Here is a 22225-nt window from a genome sequence, read left to right on the forward strand (position 1 = left end):
TGCCATTCGTCACAAGAACTACATAATCGACAACAATGACGCACGCTTCAGTCAGTTAAACATGAATAGACACAAACTGTCTTTAAAGGTTTGTTGAAAGGCAAATTCTGTCAAATCTGTAGAACACTTTCATGTGTTGACGTTGCAGTTTCTCACTGAAACGCATCAAAACTACGCATGAACACGTGGCATTATGTCGGAAACAAAAGTGTAAAGTAACTCCCAACATGTTTTGGTATATTTAAATTCTTCTTCCTTTCATACAAAAAGCATATTTAGAGTAATTTAACGTGTTTTTAAATAACACATTATTTATGTATTTATTATTCAGATGTATTTTGTGAGACTCCACTTGATTTGTTTTGGATTCTGTGTCCAACAAGACGTTTGCGGCGTGTCGAAACGTGGTCACGTGACTCATTCATTCATTCACACACAACCAACACTGAGGTTAGTGAGCAGCTGCCGTCGTTCATAAAAACGCACCGCATGCTGGCGTAGTGCCTGTAGGGGGCGCTGTGATATGACTGAGCTGCCAGAAGAAAAGATTTGTGTGTTATTTTCAGGAAGCACCTGTCCGACCAATCAGCTGGTGTCAGTCACACACACACACACACACACACACACACACACACACAGCAGTTGTTGAGCAGATTAAGGTCCCCGCTGAGCAGAGAGACCAAGACAATGTCCAGCTGTTCCACAACAATGCAGCCCCCCCAGATCCCTGTGGCCCTCCCCGTGACTCCTCAGCTATGGGAGCAATGGGAACAATGGGAGGGTGGAGGACATGGTGCCAGCTGCTGGTGTCTGTTTCTCCTGCTTCTCTCCACCGAGTGCAGCTGGAGAAAATGAAGAAACCTTCTGACTGCCGGCCGCATGACGTGGAGATGAACAAGAAGACACCAGAACTCGAAGGGTCGGAGCAGGGGGTGGAGGAGGAGAGGATGCTCTTCACCACACGCTGCTCCTCAGTCTGCTGAGGAGGTGGAGGAAGTGAAGGAGGAGGAGGGAAGGGAGAGGTGGAGAAATAGAAAGAAGAGGAGGTAGGGTAGATGGAGGAGGGGTGCTGTATGAGGAAGGGGGAAGAGGAGGAGGAGGAGGAGGATGTGTTGCTCCAGGTGAGGTCCTCACGGAGGTCCCTGAGGTTGGACAGCTGCTCCTCCTCCGTCTCCTGATGCAGCAGCAGCAGCAGCAGCAGCAACAGCTCCTGCTCTTCCTCCTGCCACCAACCCCCAGAGTGCATTAGCTGTCACACACACACACACACACACACACGCACACACGTACACTATGTGTGAGGACTGAAGGAGGGAAGGACGCAGGGAAGGAGGGAAGGAAGGAACAAAGGAGGGAATGCAGCAGGAATGTGTCAGCTGCTGCGTGGGGGCGGGGCCAAGGCCGACCTCCATTCTTGTCCTGGTATGAAGAGAGGCCCATTGTGAGGCAGGAGGTCTGAGCGACGCCCAGCTGCTCCCTGCAGGCTCCGCCCCCCCAGCCGGCTCCTCCAGAGGTCATGTGATCAGAGGCACCTGCAGGAGGAGAGGTTCCTTCTTGAGGGTGAAGATCCGGGCCGGGTCAGCGCCAGGAGAACCTGACCACGAGCTCCTCTGATTGGCTGGTAGTGAGGTGGGACCCACCTCCTGCTTACTGGTTCTGGGAGCAGCAGGAAGAAGTGAGTCGCGAGGAGGCGAGGAAACAAGTCCTGCAGAAATGCACAGGATGCAGGTCCCAAGGAGGCGAGGAGACGAGGCTCTGACTCCCGAGTAAACAAGTCTCTGACTCCAAGAGGAAACGAGTCTTTGACTCCTGAGGAAACGAGTCTTTGACTCCTGAGGAAACAAGTCTTTGACTCCTGAGGAAACGAGTCTTTGACTCCTGAGGAAACAAGTCTCTGACTCCCAAGTAAACGAGTCTGACTCATGAGGAAACAAGTCTTTGACTCCAGAGGAAACAAGTCTTTGACTCCTGAGGAAACAAGTCTTTGACTCCTGAGGAAACAAGTCTCTGACTCCCAGGTAAACGAGTCTCTGACTCCTGAGGAAATAAGTCTTTGACTCCAGGGGAAACAAGTCTTTGACTCCTGAGGAAACGAGTCTTTGACTCCAAGAGGAAACGAGTCTTTGACTCTAGAGGAAACAAGTCTTTGACTCCTGAAGAAACGAGTCTTTGACTCCTGAGGAAACAAGTCTCTGGCTCCCAAGGAAACGAGTCCTGCAGAAGTGCACAGGATGCAGGTCCCAAGGAGTCGAGGAGACGAGGCTCTGACTCCCAAGGAAATGAGTCTCTGACTCCAGAGGACACGAGTCTCTGGCTCCCGAGGAAACGAGTCCCGACCCGCCGACTCCTGATCTGATCCGCTGCCATGGACGTGTAGCAACAGGAGCGGCAGCCTTGACATTCTAGAGGAGCTGGGCATCATGGGAAAACACACACAGACACACACACAGGAGGTGACCACTGGGAAGCATCACAGGCAATCAACAGCCGGGCATCGTCTTCCGCAGCAGCATCACTTCCTGTTTCCTCCAACAACTGATCAACACCTGCAGCTCAAAACACCGACCAATTAAACACCTCAGACACGCACACACTCACAGCTTCCCCCTGTCAATGTGTGTGCATGCCTGTGTGTGTGTGTGTGTGTGTGTGTGTGTGTGTGCCAGCCTGCATGGCTGGGGGCGGAGCTGAGGGCGGGGCTGAGGTCAGGGGCGGGGGGCTGTTACATGAGGAGGAGGACGGCTGTCTTGGTCTTCTGTCTGAAGCCGCCACAGGAACCTGCAGGAGTGTGTTTGTGTGTTCTGGTGGGCAGGGCACGCACACACACACACACACACACACACACACACACACACACACACACACACACACAGACATACAGAGACAAACAGAGCGACAGAAACACAGAGACACATAGGCACACACAGACATGCACAGAGACAGTCACAGACACACAGAGAGACACAGAAACACACAGACACACACACACAGACACACACACATATAAACACACATAGACACACACACACAGTGCTGGGTTTCCTGGAGGTTGTGTGATGGTTGCAGTGGAGGACGACACCTGAACACCAGCTGAAGGTAAGATGCGTCCTGTTGATGTCGGTTTCCTCCAGTCAGTTTCCTCTCGTGTCGCCGTCAGTGATTGTGACTCAACCAAGGTTTAACCAATCACCAAGCAGGATCATCTTAAAGGGAGAGTTCCACCATCAAATGTTTGTTTTTTTCCGCTTTTCTCAGATTGCTGTCACACTTTTTTCAGGTTTTTCTTTACGTTAGCATTTTACTGGGCTAACCATGCTACCGCAGCTAGCTGCTAACCTTAGCATTATCTATCTGGACTCTCTCTTCCTCTTCAACCATGGTTCTGCTGTGTGGGGCTAACATGAGCTGCGTTTCCATTGAACAGCGTGAAGCGCATTAGCCGTAATTCTCATCACATCTTTAGTGTCTAAACCTTTTAGCCATATTTGAGAGGTTTTTCCAAGTTGCGGTGTTTCCATGACCAGTTTTCTATTGCCATATTTAGGTTTTAGTACAATTCCAAGGGTTATGGAAATGCAGCTAGAGGCTAATCCATGTTAGCTTCAATTTCTGTTGGCTTAGCTGAAGGGGCTGCAGTGTCCCCCCCTTCCTCATTGTTGGTGGCTTTGTGAGAGACTGTGGCATGATGGGTAAAGTGGTCTTTATGGAGCACAACAGCGTCGGTGTTTACAGCGTCACTCTGTAAACACCCTCCATAAACAGCTACCTTCAAAGTGGCTGGGTTGACCTTTGTGGCAACAGGTGATCTTCGGGTTTCATGTTGCCTCGCAATGAAAACAAATAATTCATCACTTACTAAACTGCACCACGACCAGCAGGGGGAGTGGTCAGGCATTACATACCTCCCACTGACATGGTTCACTGGCCATTTAAAGGATAGGTGTGCACTATTTGGAGATTTTGAAGAAGAAACAGCAAAATCAATCCAGTCCAATCCAATCCACTTTATTTATGTAGCACAATTTAAATAAACACAAAGGTTACTAAAGTGCTGTACATTAAAATAGACATAATAAAAGACAGAACGCTAAATTAACATAAAAACGATTAAGAAAAATGACACAGCATCTTTCACTCTCCCTCCCCCTCCTGAACCTGCCAGTGAGCTATGGTGGCCTGCGCAGCCAAATCTGTGCACCTCGTCGACCTTCTGACTGACAGATGCTATCATTAGCATTAGCATGCTGATGCCTTCACCACTGACTTTGTCAACGTTCCCCAACATGGTGTTGGTTGAGGTGTGAACACACACGTCTCACACTTGCAGTGTGTCGACGTGTGTGTGCCGTCCAGCAGGGTGCAAATTAAAGACACGCCCACTACATTCCACACCTGTCATGTGACCATCAACCATCGTTTCCTGAAGTCGAGGAACAAAATATGCATTTCAATTACACAGACTGAGGATTCCACAGTGTGTGCGCACGTATGTGTGTGCGCGTGTGTGTGTGTGGGTGTGCGTGTGTGGGTGTGCGTGTGTGCCCACTCTAGCATTAAATTGGCCACCTGTTGCCGTCTGTTTGTTCTCTCACACACTCCACTCATTCTTCACTTTGTCAAACACTGATAGAAAAGATGTGTGTGTGTGTGTGTGTGGTATGCAAAAAAGGAAAACATACACACACACACACACACACATACACACACAGTAATCCAGGCGTGTCAGGTCTTGTCTTTGGAGGCTGTTTGTTGCTACATTTTTCCTGCCAGCGGAGTGTTTGAGCAGAGAGACTGGAGGGCTGTTACCACGGCAACCAGCTGAGGAAGAAGAAGAGGAAGAAGAAGAAGAAGAGGAAGAAGAAGAAGAAGAGGAAGAAGAAGTCATGTGAGAAGCAGCCTCAGGTGGAACCAGGAAGTTGGAAGCTGGAAGGGAAAAGTTCTGCTCCAGCTGTGACGGACTCAGGAGGAAGTGGATCACCAGCTGCTTGCTCACTTCCTGCTCACTTCCTGCTGATGTTTGGTCTGCGTGTGGAAGAACCTGCTGACCTGATGTTGGTCCTCAGGTGGTGTTTGTGTTGCTGAGACACTCACATGTTTCCTCTGTGGCTGCAGGACCATGTCGGGGCTGCGGACCGCTGCCAGCGTCCTGCTGCTGAGCTACTGCCTCCTACACCTCTCCGTCCCGCCCTCTGGTGGCCAAGGTCAGAACTGCGCATCTCCTGCGGGAAGCTCGCAACTAACAAATAATTATCAGTTGCTTATATGAAGGTTAACACCTGCAGCCGAGGAGGGCTCTGATTGGCTGACTCCTAGTTGGGGTTGGGTAGGATTGGGTGGAGGGGGGTGGAGGGATTGCAGTCCACCTATCAGAGAGCAGCAGTTGGCTAAAAATCCGCTGTAACTCCCACAATCGCCGCGACTTCAGGACGCATTAGCGATTTAGAACGAGCTGAGACACAGCAGCACGTACAACGCCAGGACATGACGCTGGGAATATAAAACTCTTTTCTGGTGATTTTTTTTATGGCCTTTATATGTTCTTCAAAAAACGAAAAGACCATAACTGAAAAATTGACAGCAGAAAGATTCGCTATGAACTGCGTTTCAGGTCACAGTCGTCCTGTCAGCTGTATTAGAGGTCTTTATTTAAAAAGCTGCAGTACCTCGAGTGGCCACTGGCAAAATTCGGCACTGTTGTGTTGCTAGTGCGGTACCCAGTTCTTATGATAGATGCGTGGCCGCTGCCCATTGTCTCATGTTAATCCCCACCCAGCTGTCAGAGGCCCCGCCCCCACTGTTGCGCCACCTGTCGTAGAGTCATGTGACACATTCTCTCGGCAGTCTGGGGAGGCGGAGCAACAAAGACACCCCCCGCCCCCTCGTACAGTCAAATGTCAGAGGTCAGAGGTCATGGCTGGGCCTTCAGCCAGTCTGCAGCACTGAACCAGACAAACTCACCCGGTTGGTCAATCAAGACCCTCGACTCCGCCCCCTTCTGTGCCGACCCGTCCTGACTCCTCCCACTTCCTCTTGTGTACAGAAAGTAGCAGCTGTAGCTGCAACGACACCAACAGTCGCTGTGACGAATCGGGGACCTGCAGGTGAGTCCTGTGTGTGTGTGTGTATGTGTGTGTGTGTATGTGTGTGTCACATGACCGCGTGTGTTCCTGGTCACATGACCGTGACTGTGTGTACTTGCAGGTGTGACCCCGGCTGGGACGGCGAGCACTGCGAGCATTGCGTGCCGATGCCGGGCTGCCGCCACGGGACCTGTCAGCAGCCGTGGCAGTGTGAGTGCGAGGCCGGGTGGGCGGGGCGCTTCTGTGACAAAGGTGAGTGGGTGGGGTCAGGTGGGCGGGGACGGGTGGGCAGGGCGGCTCTGTAACAAACGTGAGTGGAGGGTGTGGGTGGGTCAGGTGGGCGGGGCATGACGTGAGCAAGGTCCGAAACCAAGGATGTATTAAAAGAACCGGATGATGGACTGGCAATATATCCTCCTGGTGGCCACTCACGGTACTGCAACAGAAAAATCCCTTGGGGCTCATGAAGCATTTTTCCCCATTGGCGGCAATACAAAAAGAAGCACATGTAAAACGGCTGACAGGACGACCTTTGACCTGATCTTTCAGTCATGGTCTTTTAGTCTTTCAAAAGAAATTAAAACGCAGAAAATCTCCAGAAAAGAGTTTTGTATTCCCAGCATGTGTGCTGCGTCTTTGCTTGTTCTGATTGGCTGATGGGTCCTGATGTATCATGGGAGTTATGGTGTGAAGCGCTACATGCTCTAAAAGTCAAAAACTGTTTGGAGTCTGAACCTGTGAACCCTCAGCTTAGCTTGGCTCCGCCCCCCCCCCTGTATTGCAGACCTGGCGGTGTGCTCGGAACAGCAGCCGTGTCAGCACGGCGCCACCTGCCTGCTGGAGGACAGCGGCGACTACACCTGTCTGTGTCCGGCCGGCTTCCACGGCAGGAACTGCCAGCTGAGGGCCGGACCTTGTCTCCGCAGCAGGTTGTCCACTTCCTGCTTCCTGTCACCTTCAACTCACTGCCTCACTGGTTCTATTCACAACTTCTTTTTCTTCATCATCATCTTCTTCATCATCATCATCATCTTCTTCTCTTACTTAATCATCTTCTTCTTCCACCAATCGCTCCTCCAGGTCTCCGTGTCTGAACGGCGGTCTGTGTGAGGACGCTGACGGCTTCGCCGCCGAGCTGACGTGCCGCTGCCTGGCAGGCTTCAGCGGGCGCCACTGCCAGACCGACCTGGACGACTGCCTGATGCAGCCGTGCGCTAACGGCGCCACCTGCCTGGACGGCGTCAACCGCTTTGCCTGCGTGTGTCCCGCCGGCTTCAGCGGCCGCTTCTGCACCGTCAACCGGGACGACTGTGCCAGCCGGCCCTGTCAGAACGGCGCCCGCTGCCTGGACCGGGCCGCCGGCTTCCGCTGCTTGTGTCCGCCGGCCTTCACCGGCGCCACCTGCGAGACGCCGATGAGGGCGCCACCCGGACTGGACAGCGTTGGAGTTGAAGGCGGCGGCGACGGCGAGCGGCTACTCAGGGTGACGGTGAGCGAGCGCAGTGGCGCCCCCGGTGGCCTGTCGCAGGTGCAGCTGCTCGTCCTGCTGCTGATGGCGGTGGTGACAGTGGCTGCCATGGCGCTGACCGCCGCCCTGGTGCTGCAGCGCCGCTGCTGCGTAGCCTGTGGCCACGCCCGCTGTCGGCAGCGAAGACGGGGGAGCGGGTGGCGAGGGGAAGCGGAGAAGAGGGTCGGTGGCGGACAGGAAGTGACGGCGTGAGGAGGTTCAAACCATGGATGTATTACAAGAACTGGATACCAGACTGGCAATATGGCAGCCCGCCAAATGTTTTTCAGTGGCCACTGGAGGTACTGCAGCAAAAGAAAATCCCATGGGGCTGAAAAGGCATTTCCCCCTTAGACCGCAATACAAGAATAAAGGCCTATAAAACAAACCAAAAGTACTTCCAAAAGTACTTCCAAAACAGGAAGTGGGGCCACGTCTTGGTTTTAAACAGTCAGCTTCCACCTGGACCACCTGGGTGCTGCAGTCAGTGGGTGAAGACAGACACATTCATAGGACATGATGCACATTGATGCGCAGGAAGTGACGTCGTGAAGAGGTTCGAACCACTGATGTATTACAAGAACTGGATACTGGACTGGCAATAAGGCCGTCTTTTTCCAGTGGCCACTCGAGGTACTGCAGCAAAAAAAGTCCCATGGCATTTCCCCCGGTAGGCTGCAATGGAAAAAATAAATGCCTATGAAACAGCTGACAGGATGACCTTTGACCTGAAACGGAGTTCATTGCAAATCTTTCTATTGCTGATTTTTCAGTTATGGACTTTTAGTCTTTCCAAAAAAATGATGAAGGCCAGAAAATCACCAGAGGAGTCTTGGTTCGTTCTGATTGGTTGATGCGTCCTGACGCATCATGGAAGTTACAGTGTAACTTTTTCGGTGTATGGCGCTGGCTGGGCAACTACATTCAAATGAATGGGCCGCCATGTTGGAGTTCGGGGGAGGGGCTGGTTCAACGCCACGAGTCTGTCGCCCCCTGCTGGCCGTCACAATGTTACAATATGAGCAGGATACTGCAGGATGAACTTCTCTGGGCAGGAGGTAGCAGAGAAGGCTAACTAGCCTACAGCCTTTAGCTTCACGGACAGCAGTGTCGTGCTGTGCTGTTGTGTGTCATGTTGTGACGCACTGTTTGCTGCCGCCGTCGCAGTGGATCAAAGCTCCGCCCCCTGCACCAGGTGCCTCCCAGGTTGCAGCAGCTTCTGTTGCCGTGGCGATGACCAATGGAGCGACAGCCGGGAAGATTATTGACAGCAACAACCTGAGACTGTTTGATCAGATGTGAATATTAAAAAGTGATCAGTCTTTCACACGTGGCACAACGTTGGTGTGTCTGCATCTTGGAATATAAAACAATATTTATGTTGTGTATCATCAATGTTAATGTTGCTGCCGTTTTCATTCAACTGGACTGAAATCAATTAAAACAACAACATGTGAACTTCCTGCTGACTTTAATCTACTGATCAGCAACGTCAACACACTTCACACCCAGCTGTAAACAAAGTTATCACTGTGATTCATCCAGTGTGTGTGTGTGTGTGTGTGTGTGTGTGTGTGTGTGTGTGTACAGGTGCTACATCAGCCCATGCAGAGCAGTGATTGGCAGCTATAAGTCAGGTGGTCTGACAGAAAAGTGCAGTCAAAAAAATCCCAAACTACATTCAAAACAAGAAGTGGGCGTGTCTGTGACGGGGTTACGTTTTGGTTTCAGCCAATCAGCTTCCACCTGGACCACCTGGGTGCTACAGTCAGTGGGTGAAGAGAGACACATTCATTGGACATAATGCAACTTTCTGTCCAGACAGGAAGAGAAGGTGTGATGCTGAGGCCCGGTTCCACTGGCCCCGCCCTCCCTCCCTCAGCGCAGGTTCTCGTCACTTCTTGTATGAAGATGAGCCGTCACTCTTCACTTCCTGTCTCATCGCTCCATCGCTATGAATTGTGGGTAATTCCCTGCAGGGAACTGGACCTGTTCCATCAGAGCTCCTGCTGCCATCGGGGTTGCAGAATTCACAACCTTCAAGTTGCTGCTCCATGACACAATCAATAAAGTTTAATTGAAAATGAGAGAAAATCCACAGAACCAGAAATGTGAGTTTTCTGGCCTACCGGTTGGACCAGGCCAGGAGAGAGGGGCTGGGGGAAGGGGGTGGGGCTATTAGCCTGAGCCACGCCTCTTCGAGAGGGGGTGTGGCTGTCAGCTGTAAGAGCGCCCCCAGTGGAACCAGTGGGACCAGTGTGGGGTGAGGCAGGTGAGGAGTGTGTGTGGGGGTTTGAAGGGGTGAGAGGGTGAGGAGGAGGGATTGTGGGGGGTTCACCCCTTACTGCTGTGTGGGAGGCAGGTGGGGTGCTGGTACTTGTTTCTGATTGGCTGGTACTTGTCTCTGAAGGGAAGCAGGGCGCTGCTGGAGGTGGGGCCTGTCCTGCTGGAGGCGGGGCCTGACCTGGGGGAGGGGCCCCCCCGATCCTCCTCCTCCTCCCCCTCAGACAGCAGGTCGCAGATCTGCTGCTGCAGCTCCCCACTGATGTCGTTCTCAGCCAGAACCAGAACCCTCAGGCAGGTCGGGTAGTTCTCCACCATGTCCAGGAACACCTGCACACACACACACACACACACACACGCACGCACACACATACATTGACATACATATACACACACCAGGGCCGTGAGAACAGACCTGCCTCCTGGATGCTACGCTGTGATTGGTCTACCTGAGCCGACTGGTTGCTGAGCCCGGTTCCCTCCAGGTCGAGGACCTCAAGGGTTCTGCTGGATGCCACGGCCACCGCCAGCATGCCGGCGATCTGGTCACCTGCAGGGGGTTAGAGGAACCACAGGTGTTGGTGGGCGGTGCAGTGGGTAGGGCCTAATGTGAGACAGGAAGCTCCGCCCACCCAGCGGATTGTAGTCCAGGTTGAGAACGCGGAGCTGTGAGCTGTGGGCCACAGCCACGGCCAGGCGGGCCCAGCCTCTGGTGCTGATCCCCGGGTTGGCGCTGAGTGTCAGCTCCCGCAGACCTGCAGGTCAAAGGTCAGAAGTCAGAGGTCAGACGACAGTGGCAAGACATTCAAACGAAGCTGGGACGATGAGGCGCGACTCCTGGTGTGGAAATGAAGCGCTCCTCCCCTCCACTTCCTGTGTGTGTGCTCTGGCCACCTCTGTAGGTGCCGACATTGAAGTGAGTCACGCGAGCGAGGTCATGGGCAACTACATGAGCTAAGATGATGGAACTACAACTCCCCTCCTCCTTCACACTTCACACCTCCACAACCAGGTGCATTGTGGGTCGCACCCACCTGACTTGGCTCCGTCCGGCGGCAGCATCCCGCAGACGAGTCGCAGCGCCTCGTCGCCCAGCATGCAGTCGCCCAGGTCCAGACTCACCAGTGCCGGGTGGGCCGACAGCGCTGCGTTCAGGGTCACCAGGCCAGCGTCCAGCAGCGGGCTGCCATGAAGGCTGGAAGGGGGGGCAGGGACAAAAACGAATAAAACTGAACCAAAGCATATTTACAATAAAATCAGCAACTTTAAAGCCCCACGGTGTTTAACTCTTTATTGAAATGACTCTTAAAACACTGGAAAAATGCAAGAAATACAGCTATTTTATGACTTACTGACTACTCATGTAATTTCTTCAAGTTCACTGGGCCGGATTAAAAAGCTTAACGGGCCGCATACAGCCGGGCCCAAACTATGCCCATGTCTACTCTAGAGTTTGGATCTGAGATGCCTTCGAGATGCCTTTAGCTGTGATTTAGCACTTCAGTATGTGTGGCCAGCCTGCAAGAAGTGGAACTCACAACAGGGTCTGCAGCGAGCGGTTGGCCTTGAGGGCGTCGGCCAGGTGTCGGGCGCGGCTGATGCCGGAGACCACGCCCAGGTTGAGGTTGAGCTGCGCCAGTGAGCGAGACTCGGCCACGCCACGGCAGACGTGGCCAAAGTCGCGGTCCGACAGCTGGCAGCCGCGGACGGACAGCAGGCGCACACCGTCCTCCTTCAGGCTCTCGCAGATGTCCTGCACTTCGGCGGGCGACAGCAGCTCGCCACTGATCTGGATGGAGGCCGGCAGCATGGCACTCTGGGAAATGTAGGCGGGAAGGTGGGGGGGGCGGGGAAGCTGGGGACACCTGGTGGGTGGGACCAAGACTGGGTGAGGAGAAGGAGACAATGAGCCCCCATGCAGCAGTATTCTAAATGGAAGCTAGCTAGCTAGTTAGTTAGCTACAGGTAGTGATATTTATTTATTTATTTATTCAAAAATCGCGAAAACAAAACAAAACATTTATTTATTTATTTAATTAATTAAAAAACCACGATAATTTTCATCTCATTCATTCTAACATGAGGTCACATCCCGCGTCGAAGAGCCAATATTGTAACGTCCAAACGAGAGCCAAACAGAGGAGACAACCTATTGATCGCAGGTGATCAGACTTGACAAAAGGTAATAACAGATCGATGGACCTGAAGTGTGATCGATCAGCCGCTGCTCGGAGGATCGGGACGGTCACGCGTTGACGTCATCTTCTCGGCCGCCCTTGCACCCGTCGCCGTTCACGCGCAGCATCTGATCCGTGGTGGTTGTCGTCACGTGTTTCTGATCGGATCGATCGGGTATCGGCTGATCACTTCGATAGAAGCAACGGATGTTCCGGGGGAGGGAAGAGGACAGCAGAGAGCGGGACAAACAGACAGGAGCGCTCACTCCGACAGGCGGCACGTAAGTGACGTCATCACGCCTGTTGGTTGATCGATCCGCCACGCCCTCTTCCATTTGGAGGAAGGGCCGCTGCTGCTTCCGAAGACCGGCTGAATCCAGTTTGAACGTAGGCTTGATTTCTAAACTCAGAGTGACTCTTCTTCTTTCTTCTATACGATCTTTGGACACGTGACTTTACGGCTCACACGGCCCCAGGATCCTCCGTTTTTAATCCCATTCGCGGCCACGTCAGTCAACAGAAAGCTCTTTAATCACAATCAATAATTATGGTGATTAAAATTAGAAACGGTAAAAAAAATTTTTAGTCTAGTTCACTGACACAACGTTAGAATGTCAAATTAGTTATTATTATTATTATTATTATTATTATTATTATTATTATTATTATTATTATTATTATTATTGTTATTAACCGCAAGACAAAGGTCTCCGTTACATTTTTTTTTTAAAAGTGCAAAGTGGCGGCGCCATCTGCTGGTCCGTGGAAGTCAAATAATTTTACTTCCGCATGACGTCAGTTCCGCTCTGTTGTCATCATCTGCACACTGACGAACCAGCTGAAGAAGCTAGCGGAGGCTAACGGAGCAGTACACAGGTAAGAACCGCAAACAACAACAGCAGCAGCAGCAGCAGCAACAGAGGAAGAAGAAGAGGAAAAGCAGGGACACGTGACGCGTACCGTCAAACACACACACATACACACTAAGCTTCTTTAGCTGCAAGCCGTCAGCGGCCTCACTGACTGGAAACAGCGTCGCTCTCCGCCGTTTTGACCACACACTCACTGTTGTTTAATGTGACACCTGCTGCCTGGACCAATTAATTGTCGCGTTAATGGCGACACGTCAACGAGAATCAGTTTGAATAAGAAACGGGAAGGAAGTGTTGCTTTCTCTGTGACGTCACGCCCCATCCTCCCCTCCTCCTCCTCCTCCTCCTCCTCTACGCAGGGTCCTTGTGGATGGACGTGATTGGTTCCGTGATGGGACCCGAGCGTGTCTTACCGAACTCTGAGGACGAGCTGGGTGGGGAGGAGGAGCGTCCGGGGGAAGGAGCGCCACTTCCGGTGTGGAGCGGCTGGGAAGGAGGAGACGGAGAGGAGGAGGAAGCAGGAGAGGTCGATGGAGAGGAGGTGGAGGTGGAGGCTGAAGAGGGGGAGGAGGAGGAGGAGGAGAACAACGGGGGTTACTATTACCAGCCCCTGAACCAGGAGCCGGGGGAGGAGCCTGGAGACGAAGGCCACGCCCACAGCCAGCAGCTGCAGCAGGTGCAGCAGAGAATCCAGGTGAGTTCTGCAGCTAAGCCTCACGAGCTGCATTTCCATGACAGTTTTTTGCAAAATAGAGATAGAAAAGATATTTCAAAAATTGACGAAGTGCAATTGCAATTTGCAGGCGTTTCCGTGTCAAACTACTGCTTACTTACTAATTCCTTGTATAAATCTGCATTTCCATGTTTTCTGCTGTCAAGAATGGTTGCTTTATTTTTGTCTTTGATCATTTGTAAAATAATCAGAGTACAACAGTATAACACAGGGGTGAAGATTTAAGCAATTTAGGTTAAGCAGAAGTCCAAAGTAGGTGGTGAAAATAAAGAGTATAATTGTGACTAATCGGAAAAAATAATTGATAGATCAGTCGACAACAAATATAAATGTTAGTTGCAGCCCTAATCAAGAATGGTTGTTCTATTTTTCTCTTTGATTACTTGTTAAAAAAATATATTCCAAACATAACACGCCATTTTCACTTGAATTGGACATACCTCTCTCTATGGATCCGTCTGAAAAACCACCTCATGAGAGCGCCAAAACCTTTTAGCCATATTTGAGAGGTATTTCCAAGTTTAGGTGTTTCCATGACCAGCTTTTTATTGCAATATTTAGGTTTTGTGAAATTCTAGGGGTCATGGAAACGCAACTACTTACTCTCTCACCTACCTGTCGGCTGCAGGTGATGGGGCTCCACCTCCCTGATGCTCCGCCCCCCGACAGCGACGAGGAGGAGGACCCCGAGGGGGCGGCGGCCCAGAGGAGCCAAGCCTCCATCCCCATGGATGCAGGTGAGACCTGTCATTATATTTGGCCTGCAAGGCCGATACAAAATCACTACTAGAGCTGCTGGACCTTATTTGGGTCCATATAGAAAGGTTCAGTCTTCTTCTATCTTTTTCTGATAAATATCAATGTTGGCCCAAGACTTCCGGTCTGCTCACTGAATTCACTTCCTGTCTCCCTGCAGACCATGTGGAGCTGGTGAAGAGGACCATGGCGGCGGTGGCGCTGCCCTCGCTGGGCGTGCCATCCTGGGCCAGGGAGATCTCCGAGGACCAGTGGAAGGACATGGTCCAGGACACCCTACAGAACCGGCAGAGCGCCGCCCACCTGCGCATCGCACGCCGCTCCAATGTCCCTGGACCCTGAAGGCACCGCCTGCCGCCACCCTGGACCCTGAAGGCACCACCACGCCTCCAGGGTCTCCAGTGACCGATGGTCGGGAACACCAGGACTGTGGACCAATCACAACCACCGCCTGGTTCACCTGTACACTGACTGTTCTCACTGGAAATGACTTTTTAATGATCTACGTCCAGCTGTGGACCTGAGACCACCTGACCCCTGGTCCTGGTCCAGCTGTGGACCTGAGACCACTTAATTTCCTGGTCATGGTCCAGCTGTGGACCTGAGAGCAACTGAGTCCTGATCCTGGTCCAGCTGTGGACCTGAGACCACCTCACTCCTGGTCCTGGTCCAGCTGTGGACCTGAGACCATGTGACTCCTGGTCCTTGACCCCTCGTGACTCACCAAGGACTCTGTTAAAAGTGAGCAACTGTCTTTGAGATATTATTTTTCTTTTTTCTTTTCATTTCTGCGTGATGGCAAAATAAAAGTTGAATCCACCAAACAGGCTGAGCTCACATTAGCTGACATGCTAACAGAGTAAAGCTGTGTCCCAAAAGGGCCTTCAGTATTTTCCTTTTTTTCAGTTTCTACAGTTTTCAGTTTTCCATTTTTTTTATAACTTTGTTTCTTAGTTTAATGGTGTAAAAAGGGTTTTAAATTGAAACGGGTGTGAGTGCCCACTGCTGATGGATTCTGGGTGACTGACACAGCTTCTCTCTCTCCTGTGTGGAGGACACTTCCTGTTTTGATTTTAACAGTAAAGTGAAGAAACTAAACTTGTAAAGCATCATTTGGTGTGTGTGCATGTGTGGCACCGAGGCTCACCCGAGGTCGCACCTGCTTGCACGTTTGTGTTTCACACCTGTAGGAAGTGATCCAACATTCATCATCAACATCATCAACAGCACAGCAAAGGATGATGGGAGTCGTGACCTTTGACTTTGAGCAGCTGTTGTGACGTGCACAGCTTTTATTTTGGCGAAACATGAACATCCTGTAACAAAGTCTTGGAGTCTTGGTTTGGTTGGAACGACGACGACAGGAAGTGGCTGTGCACAGACGAACCTTCCTGCTGCTCTTCACAATAAAAGCATCTGTGACTGTTGACGCCGGGCTCCGGAGCCGTCTGATTGGTCCATGGGAATCAATTAGCTTTTCCGCTTTCGAGTTTGGTGTGTGCGTGTGTGCATGTGTGTGCGTGTGTGCGTGTGTGCATGTGTGTGCGTGTGTGTGTGCGCTCTCAAGGGGAGCCCGAACGCATCACAGCATTGTATAACAGAAACAGAAACACAAAGACGAGAGTCTCATTGGTTCACATCCAGCATATGCTGGATCCTGATTGGACGACTACATTCATGGTGTCCCTCCTATCAGTCCACCGCAGATCCATGCTGACAGGTGATTGGTCAGGTCAGTGCAGGGGGCGGGGCTGTGGAGTGAGGCTGCTGATTAAGGAGCAGGTGGTCTGTAGTTGAGTTTCCATCGCAGTGAAGGGCTGCGACTTTGGTCAGGGAGCAGCATTCCTATTGGCTGACGCTGACATCCTCTCTTCCTGTGGCCATGCCCCGCTAATTTATTGGCAGCGAGTCACTTGGTAGGAATGCCTCAATCTTCTCTTTGTTTTTGTTTGCATTTTTGCAGAAATTGGCTTGATGGGAAATTCAACTTGCGCCACGTCTCATCACTTCCTGTTTCCTCCTCCGTCTGTTGTCCCTGTGCTCCAGGCCACGCCCACCGCAGACAACCTGCAGCCTATCAGCAGCAGCAGCTGTTTTGTCGATGTGTTAGTGCAACATAAAAGCCGATGATGTCGTCACATGACCGCTGACACACAGCACAGACACAGTGTCCTACTAGTTATCGGCCACCAGGGGTCAGAGGTGAGAAGGTTGTCGGTTTCGTCTGCTTCCACTCGGCCAGTTGGTCTGGAGCAGGACGGGTTGGGGGGTGGGCTCCGCAGGGACGGCCCCCCCCCGGTCAGAGAGCCTCCTGATTGGCTGTCAGGTACTCCTCGGCCCGCTTGTGGGCCTCCAGGGCTTTGATGGTGTAGACGTCCTGCGGCAGCTCCGACTTCCTCCTCATCAGGATCTTGTCCTTCTTCAGATCCTTCAGGCCCTGCAGGAGGTGGAGACCGTCAGTGGGTCACCTGACCAACAGACGTGGCTGTGATTGGCCGAGACGGGCTCTTACCTGCGAGGCCTCGCTCTCCACCGTCTTCTTCAGCAGCTGGATGTCTTCAGCGGTGGGCGTGTCCGTCTCCATGGAGAACACCGTCACTGGACTGCAGTCCGACAGCTGCATGCACGCACGCACGCACACACGCGCAAACACATACACACACACTGAAGCAGCTACGCACACACAACACTGACCACCCCCCCTCTTCCTCCAAAGTCCACTACTCACCTCCCCCTGTGGTTGGAGTCCAGGGCGGAGCTTATTGCTCTGAAGGAGAAACAGCAACGCAAAGTTGAGCGATCAAAACGGCTGAGGTGGGCGGGGCTAAATGAGTGGGGCCTACCTGAGGGTTCTGCTGAGCCAGTTCCTCAATCTTGTGCCACACCTCCTCCCTCTCCTTCAGCTTGTACTTCTCTCTGCAGACACACACACACACACACACACAAGTAGATGATGAACGTGATGGATGATGATGATGATAAAGAAGGTGATGGATGGAGGATGATGATGATGATGATGATGGTGGTCAAGGTGTTATTGATGAGGTGGGCGTGGCCATCACACTGGCCACACCCACCCTGCGTGTGTGTGTATGCATTACTTCTGTTTCTCGGCCTTGTACTGCTGCGTGCAGTCGTCAAACAGCTTCTGGTTCATCTCCATGAAGAGCTTGAGGGCGTTGTAGATCAGGCCGTGGATGGTCCTGAGGACACAGTGCATGCCGTTACAGCCACTTCCTGTCGGTGTGTGTGCATGTGTGTGTGCGTGTGCAGGAAGTGCGCCTACTTGTTCCAGTGGCTCTTGGAGTTCTTGTACAGGGCGGGGAACATGATGGGGAGGATCTTGGCGGCGTTGTCGCTGATCAGACTCATGATGTACTCATTGTTCCAGTAGTAGAGAGCGCGCTCAGCCACCTGCAACCATCAGCACCATCATCATCATCATCATTCATCCATAACCTTCATCATCACCATCATCCCCACCACAACCACCCATCACCATCATATCCATCACTTTCATCATCATCATCACCACCACCATCATCCATCAATCCATCCATCACCTTTGTCATTATCCAAAAATCCATCCATCCATCACATCATCATCTTCACCCATCACCTTCATCATCACCACCACCACCGCAGCCCGTCTCGTTGCTCAGGGTTCCCACCTGGAAGTGAGGGCTGGAGACACACTTGGCCAGCTGCCTGAAGAGCGGCTCCTGCACCTTGACAAACTCGGAGGGCTCGATGACATCCAGGATCTCCTCCAACTCGTTGAGGAACATCACCTCCTTCGGACTGTGTGTCTTCGGCCAGAACTTCAGCAGACCCATGATGACCTGTGGGATGTTGCGGGTCAGACGTGCCCATTGAAGACCTGAGGAAGATCTGAGGGGGAGGAAGTGGAGGAGGACTCACCGGCTCCGTCAGGCTGCTGTCCTTCTCCAGGAACTGGACCACGCAGTAGGCCAGCTGCAGAGCCACAGAGACACACAGTCTGAGATCTTCACCGGATCATGGTGACATCTGCTGAGAGCAGGCAGCCAATCAGAGTGCAGCATGTACCTGAGGGTGGTAGACACTCAGACTCTTGACTTTGTGCAGCGGCAGCAGAACCCTGATGAGGAACATCTTGTGCTCCTCCTTCAGCGGGAGAGCGAAGCCGTTGATGATGCTGAGAGAGAACAAGAGTGTTATATTACTGTGTGTGTGAGAGAGTGTGTGTGTGTGAGAGTGTGTGTGTGTATGTGTGTGTGTTACCTCCCCAGGATCTCCAGCAGCTCCGCGATGCCGTTGTGATGTTCCGTCTCGTAGATGAATCTGTGGAGCAGCGGTCACACACACACACACACACACACACACACACACACACACACACACACACCTGCGTCATGTCACGCGGCTTGACCTGGCGGTGGCGCTGTGACGCATGACCTCTGACCTGTAGAAGATGTTGTTGATCTGGCGCCGGATGTAGGCCCGCAGGCCCAGAAACTTCCCGTAGATCCGGTGCAGGATGGTCTTCAGGAAGTCCCTCTCCCTCGGGTCCTCGCTGTCAAAGAGCTCCAGCAGCTGACACACACACACACACACACAAACTGATGACACAACCCTGGGGGGTGCTGCCTCGCCCACCCCCGGAGGCCCCGCCTCTTACCGACATGACAAACTTCTGGTCGATGTATTTCTTGGAGACGTTTGGCTGGAAGTCTGGAGACTCCAGGAAGCGCAGGAAGAACTCGTACACCAGCTGACACACACACACACACACACACACACACACACACACACACACACACACACACACACACACACACACACACAGAGTGTGAGGACACACATTGTTGACCCTGCTCATGTGGTCATGTGACCACTCACCTGTAGGTGGGGCCAGGCAGCCTCCAGCGTGGGCTCGTCCTCCTCGGGGTCAAATTCGGCTCCGGTGGGGTTGGAGGAGGGCGGGAGGGTGCGGAAGAGGTTGACTGAGAACTGACACACACACACACACACACACACACACACACACACACACACACACACACACACACACACACACACAGAGTTCAGACCAAACACAACAATAACAACAACAGAGGTGTGCAGTGTGACAGGTGTGCGACAGGTGCGTCACCATCAGCACGGCCTCGGGGTAGATGGACTCAGTCACCACCTCGCTGTTGTGTGTGATGTACTCCACCATCTCGTTAAGCCCCGCCCTCTTGACCTCCTTGTACTTGAGGTCGCTGAGCGGGTCGCTGACAAAGTCGAAGAGGACGCAGCACTGACGCAGCTTCTGGACGAACAGCTCCTCCCTGTCTACCAGAGGAGCATCTAGGCACACAGACAGTCAGTCAGTCAGAGATTCAGCCAGGTAGCAGTCAGCTCACAGTAGCTCGCATGAGGTGGTTTTTCAGATGTATCCATATAGAGAGGTGAAAATGGCGCGTTATGTTTGGACGGAGGAGGAGACGGAGTATTACTTTTTATTTTTTAATATTCTTTAAATATTTTGTATCTCCAACCTCCTCAAAGTGAGGTCTCGAGGGACGAGACTTTACGAGAATGACGGCTTATGCGCTTCACCTGCAAATCGCAACTGTACTTTTATTTTGCAAAAAACTGTCATGGAAACGCAGCTTTCGCCAGGGTTGACTTAGCTCCAGCGCTAGTGGCACCTTTGAGAGCGGGAAGCTTCTGCAGCTCGCGGTTCCTGGTGAGGCTGAATCGTGAGGAACTCTGCCGCCGCTCCTTCTTCACCAGCTGAGGACCTCCAGAGTACTTGATCTTGTTGAGCTGGGTGGGAGGTGGGGCGCTGCTGCTGGGCCGCTTACTGCCACTCTGCTGCTGCTGCTGCTGCTGGGCCTGCTCGCACAAACACACACGCACAGGTGCAGTCAGGTGTGTCTTCAATTTCAGCCATAAATCAGAGCCGACTGGAATGTGTGTGTGTGTGTGTGTGTGTGTGTGTGTGTGTGTGTGTGTGTGTGTGTGTGTGTGTGTGTGTGAGTGAGACCTCTTCTGAGTTCTCAGCAGCAGCATCTTTCCCGCCACCGCCACTGTTGTTGTTATTTTTCATGCTGGTCTTGACAGACTTGTTGGTCTCCTGTTAACAAACACAACACAAAAACCCAGAAGTGACAACCAGAAGCAAACAGCGAGCTTCCTGCTCCAGTACTCAACCTAGCTGCGCTGATTGCCTTCCTAGCGGTGTGGCAATCACAGTAGATTTTTTTCACTCAGTGCTGCAGACCAGAGGGTTCTAGTCTGAGGGTCACTGGAGACCAGTGAAACTATGGGACCGGTCCAGGAACCTCCTCAGTTCTCCTGAGAACCATCCTGGCCACAGAAACACCCCCCACCCCTTCAGAGTCGAGCCTCCAGGAAACACCTGGTGGGGCGGGGTGTGTGACGTCATCACCTGTCTGTCTGACACCTGTAGTGACGTCCTCGCGGTCCTGGGGGTGTTCCTCCGCCCACGCACTAGTGCCCCGGCTGGTAGGCAGAACCGAGGGACAGGGGCGGAGGTTTACCGGTCTGCGTACGCGGATGGAAGCTGTCGGTTCCGTCCACGCCGTTGCTGCGGTGTGACGTTACATAAACGGCCGCTCATCGAACGCGGTTCCCGGGAAGAAGGCAGCAGAGTGATGAACACACGGTGCGATGAGTCACCGTCAGCACGGCACTCTGGCCCCGGTGTTGCATCCTCACTGGCTTCCAATGTAACTGGTTTCCTTGTCGAACAGATTCGACACAAATTTACAAACATATTAACATGTTTCATTAATATTTTCTTTATTTACGTCTTTTAATTGACTGCTTCGTGGCGCTTATTTACAGAAGTATGTTCGCTGTGGTAGATGTGGGATGCGACTTCAAAATCGCCAGTAAATATGTTGTGCATGGTTGTGAATTCCTGTCGAATCTGCTGACGGCGGCGCAGCACATCTGCAGCTGTTCGGCAAGGAAACCAGTTAAATCGGAAAGCAGTAGGGACATAACACCGGTCCTAACCGGATGAATAATTGAAACGACGGCGGTTCCTCGCAGTGCTTAGACGGCAGCAGCTAGTTAGCATGTCTGCTCCAAGAGAGCCAACGGTCGGCTGTATGTGTGCTCCGGCTCGGCTTACCGCCGCCTCATCCGAATATACTGACTTGAAGCCAAGCTAGCTCCACGGATGCTAGCCTTTAGCTCGCCCGCTCGAAGCTAGCGGGGCCCGTTAGCACACTATCCTAGTCAGCTCCTTATTAAAACGGACTTTAATCTCCGTTAGCGATGAACAACCGCAGCTCCAGAGGCCGCGGCAGCCCAGTTGGGATTTAAAAAGCACCAAGGTTCGGCTCGAAGCGCCGGCTCACCTTTTCCTTCTTGGGTTTGTTCGGCATCTTGACCGTGTTGCAGGTTCCTTGATAAGCGGAGCTCCGTGATGCTCTTCCCGGGGCTCGGGCACCGTCACTCGGTCCGTCTCAGCTCCCAGCGCCCGACCATTTTGATTGGCTGCCGACACGCACACTTGCCTAGCAACGACTGCAGGGATTTTTGTGATTGGCCATGTGAGGGTTTAGCGAGGAGGGTGAAGCTGGAGGTTGGTGAGGAAGTGCTGGAGTCTTCCCAGCAACAGAAACAGCCTCAGCCCGGTGCCACTGGGCAGCTCCCGGCGTTAGTCAGCCGACTATCATCTCGTAGAGAGTCAGGATCTCATTTGAACCCACACATCAGTTTATGACGTATGATTGAGTTTCGCACCAGACTGAACTTGACACAGACAGTAAGGCGACTGCGTTCAGGTGAAGAAAACTTTATTTTTCAGTCCA

The 22225-nt window shown here is 52.4% G+C and overlaps 4 protein-coding genes across 7 annotated transcripts; 2 read left to right on the plus strand and 2 right to left on the minus strand.

Annotated features, from left to right (window-relative positions):
* The first annotated feature begins 2736 nt into the window (after positions 1-2736).
* On the plus strand, positions 2737-9045 carry dlk2 (delta-like 2 homolog (Drosophila)). 2 transcript variants are annotated; one of them, XM_076046092.1, is made up of 6 exons: positions 2737-3096; positions 5113-5201; positions 6041-6101; positions 6202-6332; positions 6865-7009; positions 7161-9045. In XM_076046092.1, the coding sequence occupies exons 2-6, from the start codon at positions 5117-5119 to the stop codon at positions 7798-7800; spliced, it is 1062 nt and encodes a 353-aa protein (XP_075902207.1). In that variant the 5' UTR covers positions 2737-3096; positions 5113-5116; the 3' UTR covers positions 7801-9045. The 2 variants fall into 2 exon arrangements, with proteins under 2 accessions (XP_075902207.1, XP_075902208.1); XM_076046093.1 differs by lacking the exon at positions 2737-3096 and having other exon boundaries at positions 4245-5201.
* lrrc73 (leucine rich repeat containing 73) lies at positions 9042-12636 on the minus strand. 2 transcript variants are annotated; one of them, XM_076046094.1, is made up of 6 exons: positions 12073-12636; positions 11409-11735; positions 10905-11065; positions 10503-10625; positions 10320-10420; positions 9042-10200 (listed from the first exon to the last, which is right to left on the minus strand). In XM_076046094.1, exons 2-6 carry the CDS (start codon positions 11678-11680, stop codon positions 9922-9924), a joined length of 936 nt encoding a protein of 311 aa, XP_075902209.1. In that variant the 5' UTR covers positions 11681-11735; positions 12073-12636; the 3' UTR covers positions 9042-9921. The 2 variants fall into 2 exon arrangements, with proteins under 2 accessions (XP_075902209.1, XP_075902210.1); XM_076046095.1 differs by having other exon boundaries at positions 11409-11725; positions 12061-12636.
* A 135-nt stretch (positions 12637-12771) lies between these two features.
* Positions 12772-15835, plus strand: mea1 (male-enhanced antigen 1). Its single transcript, XM_076046062.1, has 4 exons — positions 12772-12923; positions 13279-13613; positions 14281-14389; positions 14569-15835. Exons 2-4 carry the CDS (start codon positions 13290-13292, stop codon positions 14748-14750), a joined length of 615 nt encoding a protein of 204 aa, XP_075902177.1. The 5' UTR covers positions 12772-12923; positions 13279-13289; the 3' UTR covers positions 14751-15835.
* ppp2r5d (protein phosphatase 2, regulatory subunit B', delta) lies at positions 15665-21923 on the minus strand. Of its 2 annotated transcripts, none has more exons than XM_076046056.1 (17): positions 21770-21923; positions 20425-20514; positions 20087-20267; positions 19543-19742; positions 19290-19400; positions 19069-19161; positions 18853-18983; positions 18672-18731; positions 18477-18585; positions 18330-18383; positions 18080-18250; positions 17695-17822; positions 17510-17611; positions 17252-17324; positions 17137-17175; positions 16921-17025; positions 15665-16845 (listed from the first exon to the last, which is right to left on the minus strand). In XM_076046056.1, the coding sequence occupies exons 1-17, from the start codon at positions 21794-21796 to the stop codon at positions 16708-16710; spliced, it is 1812 nt and encodes a 603-aa protein (XP_075902171.1). In that variant the 5' UTR covers positions 21797-21923; the 3' UTR covers positions 15665-16707. The 2 variants fall into 2 exon arrangements, with proteins under 2 accessions (XP_075902171.1, XP_075902170.1); XM_076046055.1 differs by having other exon boundaries at positions 20087-20273.
* Between the last annotated feature and the right edge of the window lie 302 nt (positions 21924-22225).

The sequence above is a fragment of the Nelusetta ayraudi genome, unplaced genomic scaffold (genome assembly GCF_046127955.1).
Source record: "Nelusetta ayraudi isolate G7.1 ecotype Tasmania unplaced genomic scaffold, CSIRO-AGI_Nayr_v1 ptg000089l, whole genome shotgun sequence".
In the NCBI taxonomy this organism is placed as follows: domain Eukaryota; kingdom Metazoa; phylum Chordata; class Actinopteri; order Tetraodontiformes; family Monacanthidae; genus Nelusetta; species Nelusetta ayraudi.

Coding starts and splice junctions, on each gene's coding strand:
- dlk2 (XM_076046092.1), top strand. CDS start 5,117: ATGTCGGGGCTGCGGACCGCTGCCAGCGTCCTGCTGCTGAGCTACTGC. Junction 5,202..6,040: donor CCCGCCCTCTGGTGGCCAAG/GTCAGAACTGCG, acceptor TCTTGTGTACAG/AAAGTAGCAGCTGTAGCTGC. Junction 7,010..7,160: donor GGACCTTGTCTCCGCAGCAG/GTTGTCCACTTC, acceptor TCGCTCCTCCAG/GTCTCCGTGTCTGAACGGCG.
- mea1 (XM_076046062.1), top strand. CDS start 13,290: ATGGACGTGATTGGTTCCGTGATGGGACCCGAGCGTGTCTTACCGAAC. Junction 13,614..14,280: donor AGGTGCAGCAGAGAATCCAG/GTGAGTTCTGCA, acceptor TGTCGGCTGCAG/GTGATGGGGCTCCACCTCCC. Junction 14,390..14,568: donor CTCCATCCCCATGGATGCAG/GTGAGACCTGTC, acceptor GTCTCCCTGCAG/ACCATGTGGAGCTGGTGAAG.
- ppp2r5d (XM_076046055.1), bottom strand. CDS start 21,796: ATGCCGAACAAACCCAAGAAGGAAAAG. Junction 19,743..20,086: donor GAAGCTTCCCGCTCTCAAAG/GTGCCACTAGCG, acceptor CTGTGTGCCTAG/ATGCTCCTCTGGTAGACAGG. Junction 18,251..18,329: donor ACAGCAGCCTGACGGAGCCG/GTGAGTCCTCCT, acceptor AACATCCCACAG/GTCATCATGGGTCTGCTGAA.
- lrrc73 (XM_076046094.1), bottom strand. CDS start 11,680: ATGCTGCCGGCCTCCATCCAGATCAGTGGCGAGCTGCTGTCGCCCGCC. Junction 11,066..11,408: donor CGCTCGCTGCAGACCCTGTT/GTGAGTTCCACT, acceptor CCCCCCTTCCAG/CCTTCATGGCAGCCCGCTGC. Junction 10,626..10,904: donor GCCGGACGGAGCCAAGTCAG/GTGGGTGCGACC, acceptor TTTGACCTGCAG/GTCTGCGGGAGCTGACACTC.